The sequence below is a fragment of the Rhinoraja longicauda genome, chromosome 30 (genome assembly GCF_053455715.1).
Source record: "Rhinoraja longicauda isolate Sanriku21f chromosome 30, sRhiLon1.1, whole genome shotgun sequence".
In the NCBI taxonomy this organism is placed as follows: Eukaryota; Metazoa; Chordata; class Chondrichthyes; order Rajiformes; family Arhynchobatidae; genus Rhinoraja; species Rhinoraja longicauda.
In genome coordinates, this window is record NC_135982.1 from 18692164 (window position 1) to 18719905 (window position 27742).

Genomic DNA, 27742 nt, shown 5'->3' on the forward strand with positions numbered 1-27742 from the left:
CCTTCCCCACACAGTGGTCCAGGCGCGCACGCACACACGCACACACACACACACACACACACGGGCGCTCCCGCCAACTCCATCCCAGAACGAAGGCATGGCCGGCAAACCTTACAGAGTGACCAACAAAAGCGGCGCCGGCCCGTACGGAGTGGTAGCCAGCAACCTGAAGGAGCTTGTGCAAGAGGGTTGCAAAAAATTGCAGGTGAGATTATAATCGATCACAAAAGAGCACGAATATTGAAACGAGGCGCGGAACCCGGAAATCTGATCATATGGAAGTTCCCTTATTCTCAAACGGTGTTTGTATTGCACCTTCTTATTTTACAACCTTTATCGTAAGTAATTAAGACGTCTGGTATATATTATTTTAATGCGATTTTGGATTAAGATGCATTTAGAGTTATACCCAGTAAACGTATGAAACTTTCTTCTTGCGAAACAGGACTTTCGGCTACAGATCCGATCAGTCCGTTTTCCGGAAAGAAGGGACTCTGTCACTGTTCAAAATATACTTTGAACTCCATAAATTGAGCATCAAAGAGCCCGAAGAAGGATAGGCGACCAGAGACGTCAACTATCCATGTTCTCCTGCTCTCATATTGTTATGATTAACAGGTAGTGAAAGAAAATAACTGCAGATGCTGGTACGAATCGAAGGTATTTATTTCACAAAATGTTGGAGTAACTCAGCAGGTCAGGCAGCATCTCAGGAGAGAAGGAATGGGTGACGTTTCCGGTCGAGACCCTTCTTCAGTCTGAGCAGGTTCTGTCGAGACCCTTCTTCAGTCTGAAGAAGGGTCTCGACCCGAAACGTCACCCATTCCTTCTCTCCTGAGATGCTGCCTGACCTGCTGAGTTACTCCAGCATTTTGTGCAAAAACTTGCACTGTCACAGGAGCAAGATGACACAACGGTGATCGGGCTTATCACCAACGGGGATGAAACAAACTATAGAGCGGAGGTGCAGAACCTGGCGGACTGGTGCTCGGATAACAACCTGTCCCTAAATACCACCAAGACCAAGGAGCTGATCATCAACTTCCGTAGGTAACATAATGGGGAATATGCCCCGATCTCTATCAACGGGGACAGTGTGGACAGAGTGTCCAGCTTCAAGTTTCTGGGTACGCACATTTCGGAGGACCTAACATGGTCCAATAACACTGTTGCGCTGGTCAAGAAGGCACAACAAAGACTGTTCTACCTAAGAACATTGAAAAAGTCTGGTCTACCCCAACAGCTGCTGACGACCTTCTACCGCTGCACCATAGAGAGCATCCTAACGCATGGCATCCCTGTGTGGTACCTCAGCTGCACGGAGGCAGAATGGAAAGCTCTACAGCGGGTAGTCCATAGAGCTCAGAGGGCCATCGGAACACAGCTACCAGACTTGGAGGGCATCTACAACACACGATGCCTCAGAAAAGCCACCAGCATCCACAAAGACTCTTCACACTCCTGCAACAGTCTGTTCGAACTCCTTCCATCGGGCAGACGATACAGGGCCTTCTACGCCCGCACTTCCAGACTCAGGAACAGCTTCATCCCCAGGGCCATAGCTGCTATGAACCGGTCCTGCTGAGCCGGATGGTCACAACGCATAGATCAACTTGCACTTTATCCTGTCTAAAACTGTTACAATTGTTTCGTTGGGTTGCTGTTGTCTAAATCACTTAAATTATTGCATCATATAGGAGGCGCATTCCCAATCTTGTTGTACCCCTGGGTACAATGACAATAAAGATATATTGTATTGCAACATGCAATTACGACCCGGACAGCATCTGAGGGCAGGGTTGATCTCAAGTTTAGAGATACAGCGCGGAAACAGACCCTTCAGCCCACCAAGACCGCGCCGACCAGCGATCCCCGTACACCAGCACTATCCTGCACACAGTAGGGACAATTTATAATTTTTACCGAAGGCAAATTAACCTACAAACCTGTACGTCTTTGGAGTGTGGGAGGAAACCGGAGCAGCCGGGGAAAACACACGCGGTCATTGGGAGAACGTACAAACTCCATGTAGACAGCACCCGTAATTAGGATCGATCTGGCGCTGTAAGGCAGCAACTATCGCTGCGCCACCGTGTGTAATCTGCAAAATCGAGAACAGACTTTAATTTCCAAGAATTTTATAAAAAATAAAACACTCGGCTCAAATTCTCAGTTGAGTATAATTCAAAGTCCATTCCAGAAATTTGAACCTTTGATGCTTTGGTGATTGAGGTGTGACATTTATTTTTGGATTCAGCAACATACTAAAGTCCCATGGGGAGGAAGGAACTGAAGATTCTGGTTTACACCGAAGATTGATTGACACAAAGTGCTGGAGCAATTCAGCAGGTCAGGCAGCATCTCTGGAATAAAAAGGACGGGTGACATTTCTGGTCAGAACCTTTCTTCAGACACAAAACTTAAGACCCCATGTGGTCTTTCAAGTTTCACATTTTGTGCCATAATCAACATAGAACGGTGCAGGAGTCGCAAGAGACTGCTGATGCTGGAATCTTGAGCAAAACACAAGTTGTTGGAGGAACTCAGCAGGTCAGGCAGCATTTGTGGAGGGAATAGACAGATAATATTCTGGATCAGGACCCAAAACCTCGGCTATCCATTTCCGCCACAGATGCTGCCTGACCCTCTAGTGCAGCACAGGAAAAGGCCAATGGCATTGTGGAACAGTTTAATTTAGAGATACAACGTGGAAACAGGCCCTGGTGCCCACTGAGTCCGCACCAACCAGTGATCCCCGCACATTAACACTATTCTCCACACACTAGGGAGAATTTTCATTCATACATTTATACCAAGCCAATGAACTTACATACCTGCACATCTTTGGAGTGTGGGAGCAAACCGAAGATCTCGGACAAAAACCCATGCGGGTCACAGGGAGAACGTACAAACTCCGTACAGACTGCACCTGTAGTCTGGATTGAACCCGGGTCTCTGGCGCTGTAAGGCAGTAGCTCTACCGCCATTGTGCCACCATTCTGGGTGGCAGATGATGGTTATTTTATGGATGTTCCTTGAATGCTTCCTTGAATCAGTCAACAATGACTTGGAGCTTGGCCTCCAAACATGTCCCGATTGCATACTGCAGCTCCAGGACTGAAATTGGAACGGCCTTGGTTCTAGAGTGGAAAGAAAATGGTTGAGCCTTTTCTCGGTGGCATTGCAGGTTAGCTACGCTCAGTCTAGAGATATTCAATGTTAACCAAAGCCATTATATAAATCCAAATCATCTTTCAATCATTTTCAAAGCTGCTCACAATTCATCCTCAAACTAGTATGTGAGTAGGTTGCAACAGTTTATCTTTTAATGATTGCATTATGCATTAATTTGAACATGCATGCTCTTCAAATAGTTAACAATGTAGATATGTGATGCCCACTTCTAATCAATACAATGTGACACAACAGGCAGAGTAGAAACATTCATGCTGGGTGTCACTGAAACAGTTTTGAAACATTTCGTCTTCGTGTATCTAATTTCTTATCTTTTGTTCTGCATGTTTGGCTCCAGATTCTTATGGAGCAATGAATTGCAATGATCTATATACTAAAACTCTTGTTTGTTTGTTCCTGAACTACAGCGAAAACGGTACACGATAGCACAACAATTTTAGACCCAACTTACTCACCGTCGTCCCTTTGGTGCAAATGGAAGAAGTTTCATTGAAATCGGTGTTATGTTTTTAGTTATTCACATTTTAAAGTTTAAATCTATCTTCTGGGAGAGAGGGGTGAAGGAGGGAGGGGGGTGGAGGAAGGGGGGTTGAGGGGGATGGAGTGGGGGGAGGGGAAGGGGGGAGGAGGGAGAGCAGGGAGGGAGGGGGAATGGGAAGGGAAGGAGGGGGAGGGGAGGGGGTGTGAGGAGAGGGTGCTGCACCAATGCAGGAGAGGTTTGGGCCCAATGGATCCATTTGGTCTAGTTTCTCAATAAAATTCTCACTAATTGAGATTCAAAATATTACACAAGTTAGAAACATAGAAAATAGGTGCAGAAGTAGGCCATTCGGCCCTTCGAGCTTGCACCGCCATTCAATATGATCATGGCTGATCATCCAGCCCAGTAGCCTGTACCTGCCTTCTCTCCATACCCCCTGATCCCTTTAGCAAAATGGGCCACATCTAACTCCCTCTTAAATATAGCCAATGAACTGGCCTCAACTACCTTCTGTGGCAGAGAATTCCACAGACTCACCACTCTCTGTGTGAAGAAATGTTTTCTCATCACGGTCCTAAAAGACTTCCCCCTTATCCTTAAGCTGTGACCCCTGGTTCTGGACTCCCCCAACATCGGGAACAATCTTCCCGCATCTAGCCTCTCCAACCCCTTAAGAATTTTATATGTTTCTATATGATCCCCCTTCAGTCTTCTAAATTCCAGCGAGTACAAGCCCAGTCTATCCAGTCTTTCCTCATATGAAAGTCCCGCCATTCCAGGGATCAATCTGGTGAACCTTCTCTGTACTCCCTCTAAGGCAAGAACGTCTTTCCTCAGGTTAGGAGACCAAAACTGCACACAATACTCCAGGTGCGGCCTCACCAAGGCCCTGTACAACTGCAGCAGAACCTCCCTGCTCCTAGACTCAAATCCTCTTGCTATGAATGCCAACATACCATTCGCTTTCTTCACTGCCTGCTGCACCTGCATGCTTGCTTTCAATGACTGGTGCACCATGACACCCAGGTCACGTTGCATCTCCCCTTCTCCCAATCGGTCACCATTCAGGTAATACTCTGCTTTCCTGTTCTTGCCGCCAAAGTGGACGATCTCACATTTATCCACATTATATTGCATCTGCCATGCATTTGCCCACTCGCCTAATCTATCCAAGTCACTCTGCAGCCTCCTAGCATCCTCCTCGCAGCTAAAACTGCCACCCAGCTTCGTGTCATCCGCAAACTTAGAGATGTTGCATTCAATTCCCTCGTCCAAATCATTAATATACACTGTCAATAACTGGGGTCCCAGCACTGAGCCTTGCGGTACCCCACTAGTCACTGCCTGCCATTCCGAAAAGGACCCGTTTATTCCTACTCTTTGCTTCCTGTCCGCCAACCAATTTTCTATCCACCTCAACACTGAACCCTCAATACCGTGTGCTTTAAGTTTGTACACCAATCTCCTATGTGGGACATTGTCAAAGGCCTTCTGAAAGTCCAGATATAACACATCGACTGGTTCTCCCTTACCCACTCTACTAGTTACATCCTCGAAAAATTCTATAAGATTCGTCAGACATGATTTGCCTTTGGTAAATCCATGCTGACTTTGTCCGATGATTTCACCACTTTCCAAATGTGCTGCTATCACATCTTTAATAACTGACTCTAGCATTTCCCCCACTACCGATGTTAGGCTAACTGGTCTATAATTCCCCGTTTTCTCTCTCCCTCCCTTTTTAAAAAGTGGGGTTACATTGGCTACCCTCCAGTCCTCAGGAACTACTCCAGAATCTAAAGAGTTTTGAAAAATTATCACTAATGCATCCACTATTTCTGAGGCTACTTCCTTAAGCACTCTGGGATGCAGCCTATCTGGCCCTGGGGATTTATCTGCCTTTAATCCATTTAATTTACCTAACACCACTTCCCGACTAACCTGGATTTCCCTCAGTTCCTCCATCTCATTAGACCCCCGGTCCCCCGCTATTTCCAGCAGACGGTTTATGTCTTCCTTAGTGAAGACAGAACCAAAGTATTTGTTCAATTGGTCTGCCATCTCCTTGTTCCCTATGATCAATTCACCTGTTTCCGACTGCAAGGGACCTACATTTGTCTTAACTAATCTTTTTCTCTTGACATATCTATAAAAGCTTTTGCAGTGTTTTTATGTTCCTTGCCAGTTTTCCCTCATAATCTATTTTCCCTTTCCTAATTAAGCCATTTGTCCTCCTCTGCTGGACTCTGAATTTCTCCCAGTCCTCTGGTATGCTACTTTTTCTGGCTAATCTGTATGCTTCATCTTTTGTTTTAATACTATCCTTGATTTCCCTTGTTAGCCACGGATGCACTACCTTTCCTGGTTTGTTCTTTTGCCAAACTGGGATGAACACTTGTTGTAGTTCATCCATGCGACCTTTAAATGCCTTCCATTGCATGTCCACCGTCAACCCTTTCAGCATCAATCGCCAGTCTATCTTGGACAATTCACGCCTCATACCCTCAAAGTTACCTTTCTTTAAGTTCAGAACACTTGTTTCTGTATTGACTTTGTCACTCTCCATCCTAATGAAGAACTCTACCATATTATGATCACTCTTGCCCAAGGGGCCTCGCACAACAAGACTGCTAACTAACCCTTCCTCATTACTCAATACCCAGTCTAGAATGGCCTGTTCTCTCGTTGGTTCCTCGACATGTTGGTTTAGAAAACCATCTCTCAAACATTCCAAGAAATCCGCTTCCTCAGCACCCCTGCCAGTTTGGTTCACCCAATCTATATGTAGATTGAAGTCACCCATTATAACTGCTGCACCTTTAGTGCACGCATTTCTAATTTCCTGCTTGATGCCATCCCCAACCTCACTACTGCTGTTAGGTGGCCTGTACACAACTCCCACTAGCGTTTTCTGCCCCTTAGTGTTTCGTAGCTCTACCCATATCGATTCCACTTCCTCCAAGCTAATGTCCTTCCTTTCCACTGCTTTAATCTCCTCTCTAACCAGTAACGCTACCCCACCTCCTTTTCCTTTCTGTTTATCCCGCCTGAATATAGAATATCCCTGGATGTTGAGCTCCCAGCCTTGGTCACCCTGGAGCCATGTCTCCGTAATCCCAACTATATCATAATCATTAATAACTATCTCCACATTTAATTCATCCACCTTATTACGTATACTCCTTGCATTGAGACACAAAGCCTTCAGGCTTGTTTTTACAACTCTCTTACCCCTTATACAATTATGTTGAAAAGTGGCCCTTTTTGATTTTTGCCCTGGATTTGTCTGCCTGCCACTTTTACTTTTCACCTTGCTACCTGTTGCTTCTACCCTAATTTTACACCCCTCTGTCTCTCTGCTCCTGCTCCCATCCCCCTGCCACATGAGTTGCCAGAGTAACTCAGCAGACCAGGCAGCATCTCTGGAGAACATTGATAGGTGATGTTTTGGATCGGGACCCTTCTTCAGGCCAAGTTTCCGACCCAAAACATCACATATTCATTGTCTTCAGAGGTCCTGCTGAGTTACTCAAGCACTTTGTGTTTTTTTTTGTAAACCAGCATCTGCAGTTCATTGTTTCTGCAAAGTATTACATTTTACTCTGGAGTATTTCCTCGGTATTGCAAAATTGGCATGTTTTCATTTTAAATTCTTTTCATGCTGTGTTCCTCAGTATGTTGCAGTCTGGATTTACATGCCAAATAGCAAAGTAACGCAGATGCTTGAAATTTGAAATAAAACAGCAAATGCTGCAGATCCTCGTTAGATGAAGGAGCACCTATGGAGAACTGAAATCGAGTTTCTGTTTCAGGCTGATAACCTATCAACAGGAAGCTTTGGGCCAATAATGGTTTGAAATTAGCACATTTTGTAGATTAGTTTCTGCAGTTGAGAAAGATGTTCCCCGTTTCCTCTTGACTGACTGAGTTGATAACACTCAGCAGGTCAGGCTGCAGCTGCGGAAAGAGAAACAATGTTAATGTCTCAGGTCAAAGACCCTTTGTCAGAACTGTGAAGACAAGAAAATAAGCATTTTTAGGGTGACCGTGTGGGATAAGATGTAAGTAAGATTATCTAGTGAATGAATGTTTGGCAGCGGTTTGACAGATAACTTCCTTTAAAGCTTCTTCCCATGATTACCTGAATTTGACACTCTCGGAGTCATCCCCTTGCTCCCTACCCTCCCTGCAGTTTACTGAACTACTTTTCTCTCCTTCCCAGTTCTGATGGAGGGTCTTTAGGTAGATGGTTTGGTTTTGTTATCTTAAAGAATCAATAATGTGGAACTGCTCGTAACATAACTGAATCACAATACAAATAATGCAGTAGAGACAAGGGACTGCAGATGCTGCTTTACACAAAAGCACAGAGAGTGCTGGAGTAACTCAGTAGGTCAGGCAGCATCTCTGGAAAATATGGAGAGATTACATTTCAGGTTGGGACCCTTCTTCGGACAAATGATATAGTCTTCATTCTTGTTTAGTCTAGTTTAGTTTAGAGATATGTCTCTTTATAGAATGCCAATGATTGTAAGTGCCTGGACTTTACAATATTCTTGTGCCAGATTGAGTTGTGGTTTCTGGACTGAAGAGATTAGCATCATCTACCATGTGATGTTCAGCACATCTTCCATTGCCGCATCTGTGCACTGCAACAAGTCAAAGATAGACTGGAGGCCAGACTGTGGTGCATTGCACCTCTTGTTCAGACAATGGAATTACCACTGAGTCCAGAGATGATTTCAGGTCAAAATGAGTTCTGGGGTCAGTTGCAAATCTAGCCAGGGGTAACTAGCAAGCAGTAACCTACTTCTTTTGAATGGAGTTATTGCTAGGTTTCAATGTGCAGGTTAAATGTATGGTTTCCATCAGTCTAAACCAATGCCATTGGTTTCAATTAGAAGGAATGGAACTAGCCTTAAATATTATGCATATATCCTGAATTTACTGACAGATTGAATTGGAAAGGGCCCAGAATCCATGTATACACAAATTTCAATGGGAAGAATTTAGGAACATAGATTTAATAATGAAGAAGGCACAGTAGTGCCTCTACTTTTTGAGAAGTTTAAAGAGATTTGACATCTTACCATATAGTTTAGTTTTGTTTAGATATACTGTGTGGAAACTGGCCCTTCAGCCCACCGTGTTCACGCCGACCAGCAACCCCATGCACTAGCACTATCCTACACACTAGGAAAAATTTACAATCTTTACCAAAGCCAATTAACTGACAAACCTGTACGTCTTTGTAGTGTGTGAGGAAACCGGAGCACCTGAGGAAAACACATGCGGTCATAATGAGAATGTTTAAACTCCGTATAGAGAGCACCCATAATCAGGATCGAACCCAGGTCTCTGGCGCTGTAAGGCAACAACTCACCCACTACACCACTGTGCTGCATTCTTAACAAAATTTGACAGATGCACTGCAGAAAGAATCCTGATTGGTGCATCGTGGCCAGGTAGGGCATTGCACAGAAATACAAAAGGCTGCACAGGTGACAGATTGTATTTTATCGGGATGTATCACAGCTTGGTTTAGGAACAACTCCACCCAGGACTGCGAGAAATTGCAGCGAATTGTGGGCGCAGCCCAGACCATCACACAAACCAATCACCCTTCCATTGACTCCATTTATACCTTGCGCTGCCTCGGTAAGGACAGCAGCATAATCAAAGACAAATCGCACCCTGGCCACTCCCTCTTTTTCCCTCTCCCATTGGGAAAAAGGAGAAAACACACCTCCAGATTCATGGACAGATTCTTCCCGTCTGTTATTAGGCAACTGAATCATCCTACTACAACTAAAGAGCAGTCCTGAACTACTATCTGCCTCATTGGTGTCCCTCAGACTATCTTTGATAAGACTTTACTGGCTTTACCTTGCACTAAACATTATTCCCTTATAAATATCCATACACTGTAAATTACTTGATTGTAATCATGTATCGTCTTTCCGCTGACTGGTTGGCATGCAACAAAAGCTTTTCACTGTACTTCGGTATATGTGACAAAAAACTAAACTGAAGTCTGAAGATAGTTGTACTCAGCCCAGTCTATCAAGGGCACTGATCTCCCAACCATTGAAAGGTGGCTCCTATCACCATGATCGCTTTTCGCTGCTACCTTCGGATGAGAGGTAGAAAGGCTTTCCTGCAAACATCAGGTTCTTGATAGACACAAAATGCTGGAGTAACTCAGCGGGATAGGCAGCACCTCTGGAGAGAAGGAATGGGTGATGTTTCGAGTCGAGACTGAAGAAGGGTCTTGACCTGAAACGCCACCTGTTTCCTTCTCTCCAGAGATGCTGCCTGTCCCGCTGAGTTACTCCAGCATTTTGTGGCTATCTTCAGTTTAAACCAGCATCTGCAGTTCTTTCCCACACAGGTTCTTGAACTGATGTGCAGATCCCTAATCCTACCTCAACAATGGAACACTACTGACCACATCTAGCAGTACTGTGGGCCTGTTTGATTTAAAAAAATTGTGTTTTCCAGTAATGTCTTGTTTTTTTTGTGCTGTCTTTTACTTATCACTGCCCTGCAAAATTAGTGTCAAATTTATATGTACTTTATATGCATTTTTCTGGATTTTCATTGTACCGGTATCTCATCGTACTTGTGCATGTGTCGAGAAACTTGACTTGATTTGAATTTTTTTTCATTGAAATGGCAACATCATACGTGACGATAACTGCTAGTTTTGACTTTGAATAGCTGTCAGAGGATGGTTGTCGTGTGTGCCTTTATGAAGATGGGACGGAAGTTGATGAACGTTACTTTCTCGCCTTGGATAATAACTGTAAGCTCGTCATCCTGCAAAAAGGGCAGGAGTGGAAAGGAGGTAAATGAAGGGGGTTGCTGACCAACAGGGATGGATATGTTGGGAGAAGGTTAGCATGGAAAGACAGTCAGTACAAAAGGTGGCCAAACAGGCTGCTCTAAGGAAACAGGTTGGTGGATGGCATGGCAAAGTAAAGTATCGTGGGTAGTTCCCATTATGGACAGTTCCATTCCTGGGTTGTGGGTTTGGACATTGGAGGGTCATTGTGGCAATCTTTGCTGAACAGGGGAAGAAGTTAAATGTGGTGTTCTGGGGAAAATCACCTGCTCCAGCTAACCCACCAGTAGTTATCTACAGAAGATAGACACAAAAAGCTGGAGTAACTCAGTGGGTCAGGCAGAATCTCTGGAGAGAAGAAATGGGTGACATTTCGGGTTATGTTTCTTAAGACCCTGTAAATGCAGCCAGCCCAGATTAAAACCAGGAAATCACGTTAACTATTACGTACATTCGCTGGTTATAATATTTAAATAGTCAAGCCGCTTCCTTAGAACAGCTTGTTTGGCCACTTTCTGTAAAGTATCCATTAAAATAAGAATTCAGGGATAAAAAAGAATAATGTTTGGTATTGGAGTGTTTGTCCATTAGCTCGTTTATTAATTTGGGGGCATAAATTTAAATTCATATAATGGCTTCTAAAAAAAACTGATATTAATTTAATTATCAATAATTGTGTAACCTTTCTGTTTTATTAAAGTTTTCCAGAGGTGCAAATCTGCCATCCTTACCCAAATTTTCACCTTCAATATGGTTTTTAATTCCACCTTCTTCAGGTCAATTTAGGGATTTACAATAATTAAGGTTGGAGCTGAGTTTGAAGTTTAAAAACAGGCCTTAGCCAGTTGCTATTGTGCAGTGAAAAGTAAGAAAACTATGGCATAAGAATCAAGAGCAGGACATTGAGAATTGCCCTTAAAGCTCTATCTCCCATATATCAAAATCAAGGCTGCTCTTCGATACTCAGTGTAATTTCCAGCATAACCCCCCTTGATTCTTTTATATCGAAAAATCTTACCAATCTCTGTCTTGAATGACTGAGGTCCTAAGCACTCCAGGGTCTAGATTTCCAAAGTTTCACTACACTCTGTGTGAAAACATTTCTCCTCATCTCATTTCTGAATACCAACTTTTGCATTCAAACCTTTGAATCCTTTGAGAACTTTGTAAATAGCAGTGAGATGACCTCGCATTTGTCTAAACCTGGAGAATACAGGACTGGTCTACTCAATCTCTCCTCAAATGGTAAATCCACCATTCCAGGAACTAATATGTTCCCCGTTTATCTTTTTCCTTCCTTTCTTAAATAGTTGGGTCACATTTTGCTTCAAACTGCGAAAGCCATGACAGAGTCCGTAGAATTTTGAAGGATAATGATTAAAGCACCCACTATCTCCATTGCAATGTCCTTCAAAACTCTGGGATGGTAATCATTAGGTCAACTGCAGCAGATTAGGGTACAGGAGCACTGGCTTCAGGATTGAGTGTGGAGGTGGAAATTGCATCATATTTGGGCTGAATGTTTCAAAGGCATGTCAGGGGTAGGATTCCATTGAATGTCGAGTGCGGTCATATTTAGGTTAGTGTCTCAGTTACCTGCACATCTCCCAAATTGTTTGAAGATTAGACCTCATGCTCCTTCCTACAAGTGTCTTAAATCAATCAATAAGATCCAAGTTCTTCTTTAAAAGGAGCATTGCTAAGCTGTTATTTATAATGTCTGCTGTTATTATTACAATTCAGGCTTGGAACTCAGACTGACAACTTATATCTCCATTTAATTTACAGAGAAGTTTAACATTTTAGATACATTTGTGGATTTCTTTCATGACGACAATGTTGCACTAGCTGAACTCGCAAATAAACAGTTAGCTGTTGAGTCATTACCCAAGAAAAGGAAGCTTCTGGAAAGTTTTATTCCAGAATATGAGGAAAATATTGCAGCTGAAAATCGGGAGGATGATCCAAAGTGGTTTGAAGGTGATGTGTATTATATCTTGAATAGTACTCAACTAGACTAAGCAATCACCCCTTCATATATGTCCACCAACCCTATCCTTCCCTTTATTCCATCATCTTCTTTAGATCTTAACTTTTGCAGCATTTTAGCAGACCTCCAATTCAGCACAAATGTTTGTATGACAGCACAGAACATACCATTTGGCAGATTATATGACTGGGTTATGCTCTTGCCTTCAATCTCAACACTGCACAAAATAACTTCCCAGGTGTGGACCACATAGTTCAGGAAGATGAGGTGTACACGATACAGCTGGAGAAAATCAAAGACAAAGACAAACATCAGAACTTAAACAGGGAACTCAATCGGTTACACAAATGATAATGACACACAGATGAAAATACTTAGACAGAATGAACACAAAAGAAAACATAGACTATGCTACCCAGAAGCAGCCAGCAGAGGAATTGACAGGTACTGTGTCAAAAGGAAAAAAAATCTTCAGTGCTAGAAACAAAATAGCATTTTAAGACAGAAAGGGAACGGGTGACCACTAGCCAGCTTAGCAGTAGGCAGGTAGTGCAGGAGTCCCCTGCGGTCATCTCCCTCCTAAACAGACATATAATTTTGGATACTGTTGGGGGAGATGGCTCATCAGGGGAAGGCAGCAGCAGCCAAGTTCATGGCACCATGGGTGGCTCTGCGGCAAAGGAGGGGAGGAAAAAGAGTGGAAGGGCTATAGTAATAGGGGATTCAATTGAAAGGGGAATAGATAGGCGTTTCTGCGGCCGCAAACGAGACTCCAGGATGGTATGTTGCCTCCCTGGTGCAAGGGTCAGGGATGTCTCTGAGTGGCTGCAGAACATTCTGGAGAGGGAGGGTGAACAGCCAGTTGTCATTGTGCACATTGGCACCAACGATATAGGTAAAAAACGGGATGAAGTCCTACAAGGTGAATTTAGGGAGCTAGGAGATAAACTTAAAAGTAGGATCTCAAAGGTAATAATCTCTGGATTACTACCAGTGCCACGTGCTAGTCAGAGTAGAAATAGGACGATATTTCAGATGAATACGTGGCTTGAAAAATGGTGCAAGGGGGAGGGATTCAAATTTCTAAGACATTGGAACCAGTTCTGGGGGAGGTGGGACCAGTACAAACAGGACGGTCTGCACCTGAGCTGGAATGGAACCAATGTCCTTGGGAGAGTGTTTGCTAGTGCAGTCGGGGAGGATTTAAACTAATGTGGCAGGGGGATGGGAGCATGAGCAGAGAGACAGAGGGGTGTAAAATGAGGGTAGAAGCAATAGGTAGCAAGGTGAAAAGTAAAAGTGACAGGCAGACAAATCCAGGGCAAAAATCAAAAAGGGCCACTTTTCAACATAATTGTATAAGGGGTAAGAGTGTTGTAAAAACAAGCCTGAAGGCTTTGTGTCTCAATGCAAGGAACATTCGTAATAAGGTGGATGAGTTGAATGTGCAAATAGTTATTAATGAATATGATATAGTTGGGATTACGGAGACATGGCTCCAGGGTGACCAAGGCTGGGAGCTGAACATCCAGGGATATTCAATATTCAGGAGGGATAGACAGAAAGGAAAAGGAGGTGGGGTCGCGTTGCTGGTTAGAGAGGAGATTAACGCAATAGAAAGGAAGGACAATAGACAATAGACAATAGACAATAGGTGCAGGAGTAGGCCATTCAGCCCTTCGAGCCAGCACCGCCATTCAATGCGATCATGGCTGATCACTATCAATCAGTACCCCGTTCCTGCCTTCTCCCCATACCCCCTCACTCCGCTATCCTTAAGAGCTCTATCCAGCTCTCTCTTGAAAGCATCCAACGAACTGGCCTCCACTGCCTTCTGAGGCAGAGAATTCCACACCTTCACCACCCTCTGACTGAAAAAGTTCTTCCTCATCTCCGTTCTAAATGGCCTACCCCTTATTCTCAAACTGTGGCCCCTTGTTCTGGACTCCCCCAACATTGGGAACATGTTATCTGCCTCTAATGTGTCCAATCCCCTAATTATCTTATATGTTTCAATAAGATCCCCCCTCATCCTTCTAAATTCCAGTGTATACAAGCCCAATCGCTCCAGCCTTTCAACATTAGCTTGGAGGATGTGGAATCGATATGGGTAGAGCTGCGAAACACTAAGGGGCAGAAAACGCTAGTGGGAGTTGTGTACAGGCCACCTAACAGTAGTAGTAGAGTTGGGGATGGCATCAAACAGGAAATTAGAAATGCGTGCACAAAGGTAAAACAGTTATAATGGGTGACTTCAATCTACATATAGATTGGGTGAATCAAATTGGCAGAGGTGCTGAGGAAGAGGATTTCTTGGAATGTATACGGGATAGTTTTCTAAACCAACATGTGGAGGAACCAACGAGAGAGCAGGCTATTCTAGACTGGTGTGATATCATGAGAGGTGGAGTCATAGAGGGGAGATACATTTCCTCCCGGTGGATGCAACAAGGACTACAAACCATCATGGCTGCCAGCAAAAGACTACAAAACCCATAGTCAGCAGGGCTGCCTGCCCTGCTGACACTGATTGCTGCTGACACGGATTGCTGCTGACACTGATTGCTGCTGACACTGATTGCTGCCCAGCTGAACCAGATGAGCTGATTGCCTCAGTGAGAGAGCTAAATGGGAAGGGAAGCAGTGTATTTAAAAAGAGAGACAACGACTGGAGCAGACGGGGAGAGAAGCAGTGTTTGAGTTATATTTTGTAAGAAGGCAGCAAGCTACAGTTTTGATTTAACTACCTGTTTTGGTTTTGTGTACCTGTCTGCAAACAATTAAGTTTACCTGTTTTTGGAAAAGACTAAATATATGGAATTTAAGTTTGAAAACAAGAACTTTTCTGTCTTAATTTCCGGCACCCACACCTCCCAACCTTCAAGAGAAAAGCTCCCGACCTCTCAAGACATCACACTGCGTATTGAGTAATGAGGAAGGGTTAGTTAGCAGTCTTGATGTGTGTGGCCCCTTGGGCAAGAGTGACCATAATATGGTTGAGTTCTTCATTAGGATGGAGAGTGACTTAGTTAATTCAGAAACAACGGTTCTGAACTTAAAGAAAGGTAACTTTGAGGGCATGAGATGTGAATTGGCCAAGATAGACTGGCAATTGATTCTTAAAGGGTTGACGGTGGATATGCAATGGAAGGCATTTAAAGACCGCATGGATGAACTACAACAATTGTTCATCCCAGTTTGGCAAAAGAATAAATCAGGGAAGGTAGTGTATCCGTGACTAACAAGGGAGATTAGGGATAGTATCAAAACAAAAGATGAAGCGTACAAATTAGCAAGAAAAAGCAGCCTACCAGAGGACTGGGAGAAATTCAGAGTCCAGTAGAGGAGGACAAAGGGCTTAATTAGGAAAGGGAAAATAGATTATGAAAGAAAACTGGCAGGGAACATAAAAACTGACTGCAAAAGCTTTTATAGATATGTGAAGAGAAAAAGATTAGTTAAAACAAATGTAGGTCCCTTGCAGTCAGAAACAGGTGAATTGATCATGGGGAACAAGGACATGGCAGACCAATTGAATAACTACTTTGGTTCTGTCTTCACTAAGGAAGACATAAATTATCTGGCGGAAATAGCAGGGGACCGGGGGTCAAATGAGATGGAGGAACTGAGTGAAATCTAGGTTAGTCGGGAAGTGGTGTTAGGTAAATTGAATGGATTAAAGGCCGATAAATCCCCAGGGCCAGACAGGCTGCATCCCAGAGTGCTTAAGGAGGTAGCCCCAGAAATAGTGGATGCATTAGTGATCATTTTTCAAAAAGGGAGGGAGAGAGAAAACGGGGAATTACAGACCAGTTAGTCTAACATCGGTAGTGGGGAAAACGCTAGAGTCAGTTATTAAAGATGGGATAGCAGCACATTTGGAAAGTGGTGAAATCATTGGACAAAGTCAGCATGGATTTATGAAAGGTAAATCATGTCTGACGAATCTTATAGAATTTTTCGAGGATGTAACTAGTGGAGTGGATAAGGGAGAACCAGTGGATGTGTTATATCTGGACTTCCAGAAGGCTTTCGACAAGGTCCCACATAAGAGATTAGTATGCAAACTTAAAGCACACGGTATTGTGGGTTCAGTATTGATGTGGATAGAGAACTGGCTGGCAGACAGGAAGCAAAGAGTAGGAATAAAGGGTCCTTTTCAGAATGGCAGGCAGTGACTAGTGGGGTACCGCAAGGTTCAGTGCTTGGACCCCAGCTATTTACAATATATATTAATGATTTGGACCAGGGAATTGAATGCAACATCTTCAAGTTTGCAGATGACACAAAGCTGGGGGGCAGTGTTAGCTGTGAGGAGGATGCTAGGAGGCTGCAACGTGACTTGGATAGGTTAGGTGAGTGGGCAAATGCATGGCAGATGCAGTATAATGTGGATAAATGTGAGGTTATCCACTTTGGTGACAAGAACAGGAAAGCAAACTATTACCTGAATGGTGGCCGATTAGGAGAAGGGGAGATGCAACGAGACCTGGGTATCGTGGTACACCAGTCATTGAAAGTAGGCATGCAGGTGCAGCAGGCAGTGAAGAAAGCGAATGGTATGTTGGCATTCATAGCAAGGGGATTTGAGTATAGGAGCAGGGAGGTTCTGCTGCAGTTGTACAGGGCATTGGTGAGACCACACCTGGAGTATTGTGTACAGTTTTGGTCTCCTAATCTGAGGAAAGACATTCTTGCCATAGAGGGAGTACAGAGAAGGTTCACCAGATTGATTCCTGGGATGGCAGGACTTTCATATGAAGAATGACTGGATAGACTCGGCTTGTACTCGCTGGAATTTAGAAGATTGAGGGGGGATCTTATAGAAACTTACAAAATTCTTAAGGGGTTGGACAGGCTAGATGCAGGAAGATTGTTCCCGATGTTGGGGAAATACAGAACAAGGGGTCACAGATGTGGCCCTTGTGGCTAAAGGGATCAGGTGGTATGGAGCGAAGGCAGGTACGGGATACTGAGTTGGATGATCAGCCATGATCATATTGAATGGCCTACTCCTGCACCTATTTTCTATGTTTCTAAGACAGTGCTGGCGTAACTTAACCCAGTGGGTCAGGCAGAATCTCTGGAGAACATAGATGGTGAAGTTTTGGGTCGGGATATGAAGAAGGATCCTGACCCGAAATGTCACCTATCCGTATTTTGTAGAGATGCTGGATGACGCATTGAGTTACTCCAGCACTTTGTGTCTTTTTTTGTAAATCAGGATCTGCAATTCCTTCTATTACGTTTAACACATCAGGTTTGATACAGAATTTGTAATTTCATGCAACCTTATACCTACCAGCTAAATATCTTTGTAGCTTTAAGATTCAACTGCAAAGAAAAGAAAATAACAAGAACCCTCTCAACAACTGTTAAAATATTGTTATGGAACGGCTTCTGCACTTCCTGTAAATCCATTGAGATCCTGCTCCTGTTTTCCTTGAAACTCACTGAGGTCCTCCCTCTTCCATAGGCTTCCTTTAATCACAGCAGGGCACATTTCCCACACTCCCTTTATATTTGTCATGTTCACTGGAAAATGTATTAAATCACAATATAACACCTGAAGAAAATAATTAAAGGTGTTTTGGGGGTAATAATCGGGGTTAGCATCCAATGGTCCTGGACATCTCGGTCTTGCACCAGAGTCTCAAACATATCAGATTAGCAGAGATTTACTGTAGTTTATAATTCTTGCTACAGATTAGAAGCATAAATGATAGGATTTGCTATTTTACAGGTGTTGATGCGCAATACAAAACCAAATCACAGTTCATGAGAAACAACTGTGCCGCGCGAATGCGAAATTATCTTCCGAGGGTATGAAATTACAAGAGTTTTGCCAAAGTAAAAATGTGGTGTCTAATGCTTGCTATGTTTTCAAAATAAATGTTTTTTAAGTTGGATTTTTTTGCTGCAAGCAAACAAATATACAGAAGCCAACATGCATGCTCTTCTTTCTTCTGGAGTGAATGTATTTCCAATTCTGTAGTGTGGACTTGCGCTTTGAAACACACTAGGCTCATCTGCTCCAGCTAGATTAGCCTCCTTGTATTAAATTTTGTACAGGTAAATGTGAAAGGTCTTCTATTCTTTTAAATATTTGCAGGGAATTCATTATAGTATATTATCCAATGTGTACTCTGTCATCAGCATCATTAAAAAGTAGAAGGATCTTGATCGGTTGGGCAGGTGGGCTGAGAAATGGTTGATAGATTTTAATACAGAGAAATGTGAGGTGTTACATTTTGGGAAGTCTAATATGGGCAGGACCCTCACAGTGAATGGTAGGGCTCTGAGGAGTGTTGTGGAGCAGAGGAATCTGGGAGTGCAGGTACATAGTTCCTTGAAAGTGGTGTCACAGGTAGATGTGGTGGTCAAAAAGGCTTTTGGCACATTGGCCTTCATCAGAGTATTGAGTATAAATGTTGGGAGGTCATGTTGCAGTTATATAAGACATTGGTTAGACAAAGTTTTATTCCCCAAAATGTTGCATTTGACATGCTTAGCTCACGGACCCTATAGAATTGCTGAGCACATACGTAGCTTGTTTCCAAATGCCGATCGCCTAATTTCCAATGTGAAGAAAATCTTCCTCAAAGCACCATCGCAAGTGCAGTTGTTCAAGGAAATGACACACGAGATTCCTCTACCTTCTCTGCCCGTTTTGACTAGGCGGGTTACGTGGCTCTCTGCTGTACTCTACTATGCTGCAAATTTTGAAAAGATAAAAGAAATCGTCAACTGTTTTGAAGAAGAATCTGCTGCAGTCAGGATCGTCAGGGAAATCATGCAGAAAAAGTCCCTCCACTGCGATCTTGTGTTTATTGCTTCCAATTTTGCAAACTTCCCACAAACTATCACTTCCCTTGAGAAACGTGGCAAAACATTAGTGAATAACTTACAGGTTTACAACAAGTAACAGACGATATTGGTAAAGATCCTGGTAACGTAGGTAAAGACATACAAGGAAAATGGGAGAGAGTGATTTTAGGTAACAAAGATCTTGAAGAAATACAAAACATAGCTAAAGTTCTCAAAGGTAGTTGTTATGCACAAGATATCAACATGAATTGAGTCTGTAGTTTGTTTCGGGTATGCACCAGTAACCTCAGCTGGGGTTACCAAAAAGAGGTTTTTCATATTCTGTCTGACGGACGGCATAGTTTAACACCAGATAATTTGAAAAAAATGCTAGTAATTATGTGCAATCAGTCAACTTTAGTCATTTAATGTAGTATAACTTTATATTATCATTTTTAACCATATTTAGGTGGTGGAAAAACATGCCTTTTTATGCCTTTTTTTGTCTATAAATGCCTTTTCCATGCCTTTTTTGTGATTTTATTAAGCCTATTTGCCTGCCTATTTCAGAGATTTTTCGAGCCTAAACATTCTGATCTTGATGAACAAATGAAGGATGCGTGCAATGAATTTAGGGAAAAAATAACGGACAAGCTTAGAAAGAATAAGTACAATGAATCATACTTTGACAGAACAGATAAAAAGAATCAGCTTTGTGATGAAAATGGACTTTTTACTTGCCAGGTAAGCCTTGTTATTTTTTTCTGAGTAGGCTGAAAAAGCTAATGTGAGAATCACAGACTACTCAACAAATGGAGGAGAAGGTGGCTGACATGGCAAGTGGGTGGTTTGTGAGGTGGTTGGGCTCATTCACTGCTTTCACAAGACCTCTGTGTGCTCCTGATGTTTGGCCTTACAGTATCATCTGAATGCTCCTTCTCCACTTTCAGCTGTCGCGTGCCAAATATTCTTTGCAGTCGTTGAGGATATTTTGTCCCTGAAGCATAATTAGGGTCATAGTGATCAAATAATTTGGTTTGAGGGATAAATATTGGCCAAGACATTGGTGATAACTTGTTTTGGCTCTTTTTGAAGTTAGTGTTTGTGATCTCTTGTATCCACTAGACAAGGCAGCTGGGGTTCAGGTCTAATCTGAAATGCACCATTTCCATTTGGAGTGAACCACAATTTGTCAGTGCCTCATTGCAAGATCAACCAGGAAGTTGTGCTTATGCCCCTGGAGTAGAATGTGAACAGACAGACATGGAGCATGTACCTTAACCCATATTCAGCTATCTTCTTGTCTTTCTGCATTTAGATTGCATGTTTGGATTCAAGTTGCAGTACAAGCACTCAATGGCACTTCCTGCAAACAATATTCACAAAGTCTTGCCATTTCATCAGCTCATCAGCCAATCTTCTTTCAAGGCTAAACCTATTGTTACACTGAAAAATAATCAATTGAATTGTTGCTCATTTTCCAGGGGGCGTTTAATAAAACATATTGTGTGGATGGCCATTTGATCAATCCGTACGCTTGCAAGAAATACAGAATGTTTTTCAGAACTTGGAATTTCGATCACAAGTAGGTGATGAAATATTTTTTAAATTTCAAGAAGACTGAGATGAATTGTACATCATGTGGCCATAATTTGTAGATAAAAAGAACTGAAGATGCTGGTTTACCAAAAAAAAACCCAAGTGCTGGAATTACAGCAGCATCTCTGGGGAAGGTGAATGGGCCTTCTTCAGACTGACAAAGGTTTGCGAGCTGAAACGTCGCTTATCCAAGTTCTGCAAAAATGCTGCTTGACCAACTGAGTTACTCCAGTTCTTTGTGTATTTTTAGGCCATAATCTGTGTATGTCAATGGAAATTTGTCCTTAGCACTGTCATTTATACAAGTACAGTCGGTACGATGAAAACCTTGCTTGCAGCAGCATCCCAAGTAAATTAACTCATGCAATACACAAAAACTTAAATTCTACACCAATTCTGCATATCCTAGGACAGGTTAGGGTCAGGCATCTCCTTCAGTCTAGAGAGAACATAATGCAGACCCACACTCCCAGACGTCAGCAAGCTCACTTCTGGTCCTCGCTGAAGAATAGACAATAGGTGCAGGAGTAGGCCATTCGGCCCTTCGAGCCAGCACCGCCATTCAATATGATCATGGCTGATCATTCAGTTAGTACCCCGTTCCTGCCTTCTCCCCATACCCCCTGACTCCGCTATGATTAAGAGCTCTATCTAGCTCTCTCTTGAAAGCATCCAAAGAATTGGCCTCCACTGCCTTCTGAGGCAGAGAATGATGTTTGATGTTGATAGAAGGAGGGAGCTGATTCTCAATAGGAGCTGCAAGATAATCCAAAAGAAAAATACAAACAGAAACTGCTGATGTGGAGAAACTGGTAAAAACTGAACATACTGGATTTTTTGCAGGGGTCAAACTCATCAGAACCCTCTGCTTGAATTGAAATAGTCAAATTGAATTATTAACTATTTTTCGCCATCCACAGATGCTGCCTGGACCTGCTGAATATTTCCAGCATTTTCTAATTTTTATTCCAAAACAGAAGAATATTCGATTTATTCACAAAATGCTGGAGTAACTCAGCAGGTCAGGCAGCATCTCGGGAGAGAAGGAATGGGTGACGTTTCGGGTCGAGACCCTTCTTCAGAAGAATATTCGAAGCAGGGATAACATATTTTAAGAACATTGTTTTGTTTTTCCCCCCACATGAATAAATGTTGACTTAATAACAAATTACAGCTATTATTAAAAGATCTGCATTATTTTAAAATGTATCTGTTTTATCTGCAACTGAGGGACAATATTATGAAATTCATCCCCTATTTTAGGCAGGGCTCTAATTTATACTTGTTAATTTGCAAATATGTGCAACACTTGAAAGATTGAGATGTAGATACATTATTTTTATCGTTCTTAATTCAGTATTTTCTCCACAGAATAGAGAAATCTGATATTATTTCGGATATCGTCAAGGCTGTGAAAAATAATGATACCGACGATACCAAAGTTTCACAGTTCTACAAAAACTTGTTTACCATGACAAATCTGAAGTTCGTTCACAATTCCTGTCACATCTTAACCAAGCACAATATTGATTAATGATTTATCTCTGACCTGTGAATTAAATAAATGTAAAAATGTAGCTAACTTTTAAGAAATGATGTAACCAATGCCAAATTATGTTCTCTTGATCATTTTATCATTGATTCTGATTGCTTTCTGAGGCATATTAATTTTAAACAGACCTGAATTTCTGAGAGAGATTATTTTTAAAAACAGCTGAATTAAAGACAGTTATATCTCATAGGATAATAGTGATACAATATTATACAAATGCCAGATGTGTGTAGTGTGGCGGTTAAATGACTGGAACAACAGCAGAATACAGAGGCCGCTGTGGTAGCTGAAGGTTTTAAATTCAGGTAAATCAATTTGGAGTGAAAGGTAAACTAGTAACTATGAAATTACTGTTCATTAATGCCCTTCAAGGAAGGAAATCTGTTGGGTTCATCTAATCTGACCTATATGTGATTCCAGACCTTCTTTGTGGTTGTTTTTTAACCGTCTCCGCAGTTCAATGACAGTCTGCCATGGATAATAATTATTTATTATTATGACTACTACCATTGGGGAAAGTCAGATTTCCCTACGTCAGGCCACCCTGAACACAGGAACCACTGTGCATATAGTTTAGAGTGCACTTTAACATTTATGGATCGACATTATCTGCATTTTTCTCTTGTAATGTTTTTATATATGACACGACCAAGCTAACACTTTCTTTGAGATGCATTGTATTTACCAACTTAAAACATTTAGTTTCTGTCCAATATCTTATTTTTTTTTAAATTTCCCTTCATATTCTTGCTATTTCTTATTAACCATAAAAGCCAATGTTCAATATGACTTCGACAAAGAGAGTTCCTGTCACTATGAAAGATAAAATAACCCAAGGTCTCAAGCAAGCCAGTAAAAATGTACACAAAGTCAGTGACGTAAAATAGTACATCTTATTGTGAACCAAAAGTTCCTAATGAAAATATATATTTATCTCAAGACTTAATCAAGCAATAATTACAATATAACAAGATAAACAAAGGTTTGATTGTTTATTGAAATATTTATTATTTCCAAATTGCACCTTTATAATGCATCAGTTAATTGTCAACTTTCAAGTACATTCACCACTTTTCAATTCGTAGTATGAAATTTGAAAATAAATTGTTTTGCATTCAAGCATGTACCTTGGTGTAAAAGCAGCATTGGACCAGCTTTTTCCACTATTAGCCCATCACTTGGATTTATCCTGATCGATTCTGGACAGAAGATCTTGCTCAGCCAGGCAATCTCGTAGTCAAGCAACATAAAGCACAATTGCAGCCAATTTTCAGCATGAAACACGGGCCACAATGTGACCGGACCATACATCAAAGCTGTTCATGATTTTTTTAATGTTTCCAAAAGATATTTTAAAAAACAATTCAACTGAGAGACTATTTTCTTTTAAAAACCAAAATGTCTTAAAACATAATTAAGTAAAAAAACATTATCCACTTTACTTTATCTGCATCCCGACAATCCAAATTAAAATTAATGGGCTGTATGAGCCATTTTTGCATTTATTAGTTATTTTTGCATATTATTATTATTAGCTTGTATCCTTCTGTAGTTTGGACACGACAGAGTTAATGCGATGCTTTAAGTATGGGCTCGGCGGGGCTAGAGTTACGGCAGTTTTGTACGTGCTGGCAGTGTGAGCCGAGAAGGTGCTGACAGAGGTTCAGCCAAAGGTTCCGCCAAAGGATTCATTAGGCAAGATGTAACCGGTTGTAGATCTTATTGACAAGAAGATTAATACAGATTTCTGCCGAAGATAAATCCGGCAGTTCATATCGATTGCATAGACATAGTGGTAAGATATGGAATTTTACCTAGCAAATCAATAACCAGTCGATGACAGGAGATATGCCAATATGTTATATTGCGACTTCAAATAAAAAACGTTTAACTATTTCAAACGTCAAGAAGGTCTCTGTTATTGTTATTGCTCGAGTCATAAAGCTTATCGTTTCACCCGATCGATGCGAGTGGCAGCTTGGGAGCTAATTGATAGACGAGAAGCTGGCCGCTATAAATCCTAAAACTGGATCCAGTGGATTTTCCTAGTGGAATTGCTGGATAATCATGTGAGATCTGGGTTCTGCACTTGAGTTCCCACTAGACTTGGATAGTAACTTTGGGAAGTCCACGGTCTTAACACTTGTTATGTCTTAACAATTAGAGGTGCATGTACTGTAAAACACTGGTAGTTCTACACCAAAGTGTACAGGTTTTGAATTTTGTTATTAGGAATACTTCAGAATGGTCTTGAAATACATTATCTAATATAATGTTCTATAATTCAATTGTAGAAAGGATTTCACAAATACTAAACTACATAATGAATTAAGGTTAAGGGCGTCATATTTACAATGGAAAGGAAGCATTAATTTCCCCAATCAAGTATTTCCAACATCATTGATTCCACTTGAAGAGCAGAGTGAAGGGTCTGATACCAAGAGGTAGCTAGAACCAAATCCTGTTGTACAGCTCCTACTGAGACATTCACGTGGCATTGGCAGAATATTGATGGCTGATGCAGCATTTCCTATACATGTTATCTGGAAGAGAGCACTTCGTCTCTTCAAAATAAATATATATTCACGAAGCGTTCTACTTATTTCCTCCCTTTACCTCATAAAAGATCTGGTAGTCACAGAACATAAAAGTCATTTTAATTTTAATGAAACAAACTTAAATATCACCAAAACTGCTTACAGAAAGACAGAGAATAATTGAGTAGAATAATGTGATTTTAGTTGACCCCATCTCTGCTATTTTGTGACATATTCTGGAAAACAGTTAGTCATCTATTTTTCCTGTTACCAAACACCTACCATATTAATAAATGAGACTGATCAAAAGTAAAATATTATTTTTATTCATTGTATTAGGTTTGAGCAGCTTCAGACAAAGAGAGGACTGCTGGGTGAGATGCTGGCATTTAATTTTTCTGCAATTTTGTTCTAGAATGGTGTGGTAATTGTTTGAAACTGGAAAAAATTGTCCTTTCACTTCATTAACATTGACTGCAACTTTTTCCTGCATTTAAAGGCACTGTTATCACATATTACTGACTTTAAGTATCATTTACAAATAATTACAAACCCTTTACTAGATTACCATGTATGAATTTAAGTCCACAAAAATTTCCTTCATAAAAATGATTGGATATCATTCACTGATGAATCTGCAAAAAAAATAATCCAAACCTTATGATATTTCAGTACCCTTCCAGTTTTTGATACTTTCAACTTAAAGCAATAAGGAACAAGGAACATACACATATAGTCACTTTAAAAAATGCTGACATGAATAGATTAATCCCTGATTTAAATTGCAGTTATGATTTTAAGTAGGAAGGCAGTCGGGTACCATTCATGCGAATATCAGGAAAGGCGCTGTACAAATGCCAAACCTAACCCGGTCTTTGCTTCTTCCCCTTTTAACCTTAACACCAGCCATCGTTATTTTGATATACTGGTCTATTAATAGAAATGCATGTAAATGCTAGGGGTATTTTAAATGCAGACTTAAATTAATTACAAAAGAATGATACAGAATTTAAAAAAAACCAATGTAGGTAGAATAACCAAGTCAAAACGTCAAATATGAACGATCGACACATTTATGATTTTATAACAGCTACCAAAATTGCTTCAAACAAACTAGGCTCTGCTATAATTAGGTGTAAATATCAGATGGACATCTTTGGTTTGACTGTACTGGCTAATGACTTCCATTTGTGCTTTTATAAGATCATCACAAACACTTCTCCATCTCGTCCGGTGCATTTTGTAAGACAGGATTTACTTTTGTTTCAGTTCCCACAGGCACCTTTCAAATTAAAACAGAATATTAGTTACTGGAGTTGTATTTCTCATTGGCCATATGACAAGCTGAAATAAGAAGAAAGCTGGATAAGGGTCTCCCCTTATCCATGGAGAGGCAGGAGAAAGGATGGTAGGTAATAGGTCAACGCAGGCAAGGGAACATTTTTGTCATGCAGATAGTTAGAACACAAGCCTGAGATAAGAACAATAGGTGTGAATCAAGTCTTATTTTGTTGCCTCTGTGCCCATAATCAATGGAAAGGGATCCTGGCCCCTTCTTGTGCCTCCAGTACTCCCATGTAGGTCATTTACTCTCTCTTTCACCTCCAACTATCGTAACATCCAAATGCCGCTACCTATTCACTTGCTCACCCTCTCTGACCTCGACTCATCCAAAGGCACAGATAACCTTTTATCTCGCTCTATCCCTCTATCATCGTTCATCCTTTTTCGTTACCACCAATCATCTACTGGCCCAATGTTACCACTCCCCCTTTCCACTTTATTCTGGCGATCTTCCCTCTACACCCAGTCCTGATGCACTGATTCAACCCAAAATATTCATCATTTCTTCACCGCACCTCCCCCTCCACCAACTGAATCCCTCCAACAGATTGTTTGTATCTCCAGATTCCAGCATCTACACTCTCTTGTACCTCTAAAAAGGAAAAGACTTGTAAGAACAAACATGCGAAACTTAGAGGCAGAGATAGAAGGATTAATAATGAGGAAAGGAAATGGCAGAAGATTTAAACAAATATTTTGTGTCAATTCATCTTTGGAAGATCAAAAATCCCTGTAGAAATACTGGAGAACTAAGGATCCATTGCAAATATAGTAAGAGAAATTAGTAATAGTAAAGAAATCATTCTGGAGAAATTAATGAGCTTGAAAAATAATACATTTCCAAGTGATTTGATCTAGTTCCAGTTTTTTTTTAAATGGTGGAAAAATTCTATGGGCTCTGGAAATAGTCCCTGCATATTACGGCAAATGTGTTCTCATTATTTAAGAGAGGAAAAGAACAAACAAAGTGGACTACCCATTAGCCTGGCAAATGCTAAAAGGATGTGCATTTCTGGACTATCTTCATTTCTTAATTGATGGTACCAATCCACCTTCTCCAGATGTAGTGCCTTCTCATGGCCTATGGTGTTGCAGTCCAGTGATGATGGAATATTGATTTCAGAAAATAAACAATGCACCATACAAATCAGAAATTCTGGGTATAAAACTGAGAGGAAAATAAGACAAAACAGTCATTTAGAAAAAAACACTTTAGACCGATTAGGATGTGGGTAATTTCCAAACATGGTAAAAATTCAAAAGTCCGTAATCCAATTGTTTGAAAATCACAGGGTTGGGCATCTGGCTCGCTGGTTGAAATCTCCCACGCTCATTTCCTGAGTTTTCGCTTTGAGTTGTAGATCAGGTTATACTTCACTGATAGAAACCATAA

The 27742-nt window shown here is 41.4% G+C and overlaps 2 protein-coding genes across 4 annotated transcripts in view; one reads left to right on the plus strand and one right to left on the minus strand.

Moving 5' to 3' along the window:
* On the plus strand, window positions 1–24347 carry dffb (DNA fragmentation factor, beta polypeptide (caspase-activated DNase)). The gene is made up of 7 exons (XM_078425578.1): window positions 1–205; window positions 10397–10523; window positions 12309–12500; window positions 18254–18333; window positions 19888–20061; window positions 20802–20902; window positions 22288–24347. The coding sequence occupies exons 1-7, from the start codon at window positions 98–100 to the stop codon at window positions 22448–22450; spliced, it is 945 nt and encodes a 314-aa protein (XP_078281704.1). The 5' UTR covers window positions 1–97; the 3' UTR covers window positions 22451–24347.
* The window catches only part of c30h1orf174 (chromosome 30 C1orf174 homolog), a 31079-nt gene continuing 26800 nt past the window's right edge, over window positions 23464–27742 (minus strand). For 2 of the 3 annotated variants that reach the window (XM_078425581.1, XM_078425579.1), the window contains one exon: window positions 23464–26287. In XM_078425581.1, the coding sequence (XP_078281707.1) occupies window positions 26213–26287 (75 nt within the window). In that variant the 3' untranslated portion in view covers window positions 23464–26212. Of the gene's footprint in view, window positions 27727–27742 lie in introns of all 3 variants that reach the window. The other variant, XM_078425580.1, reaches the window with a different exon arrangement.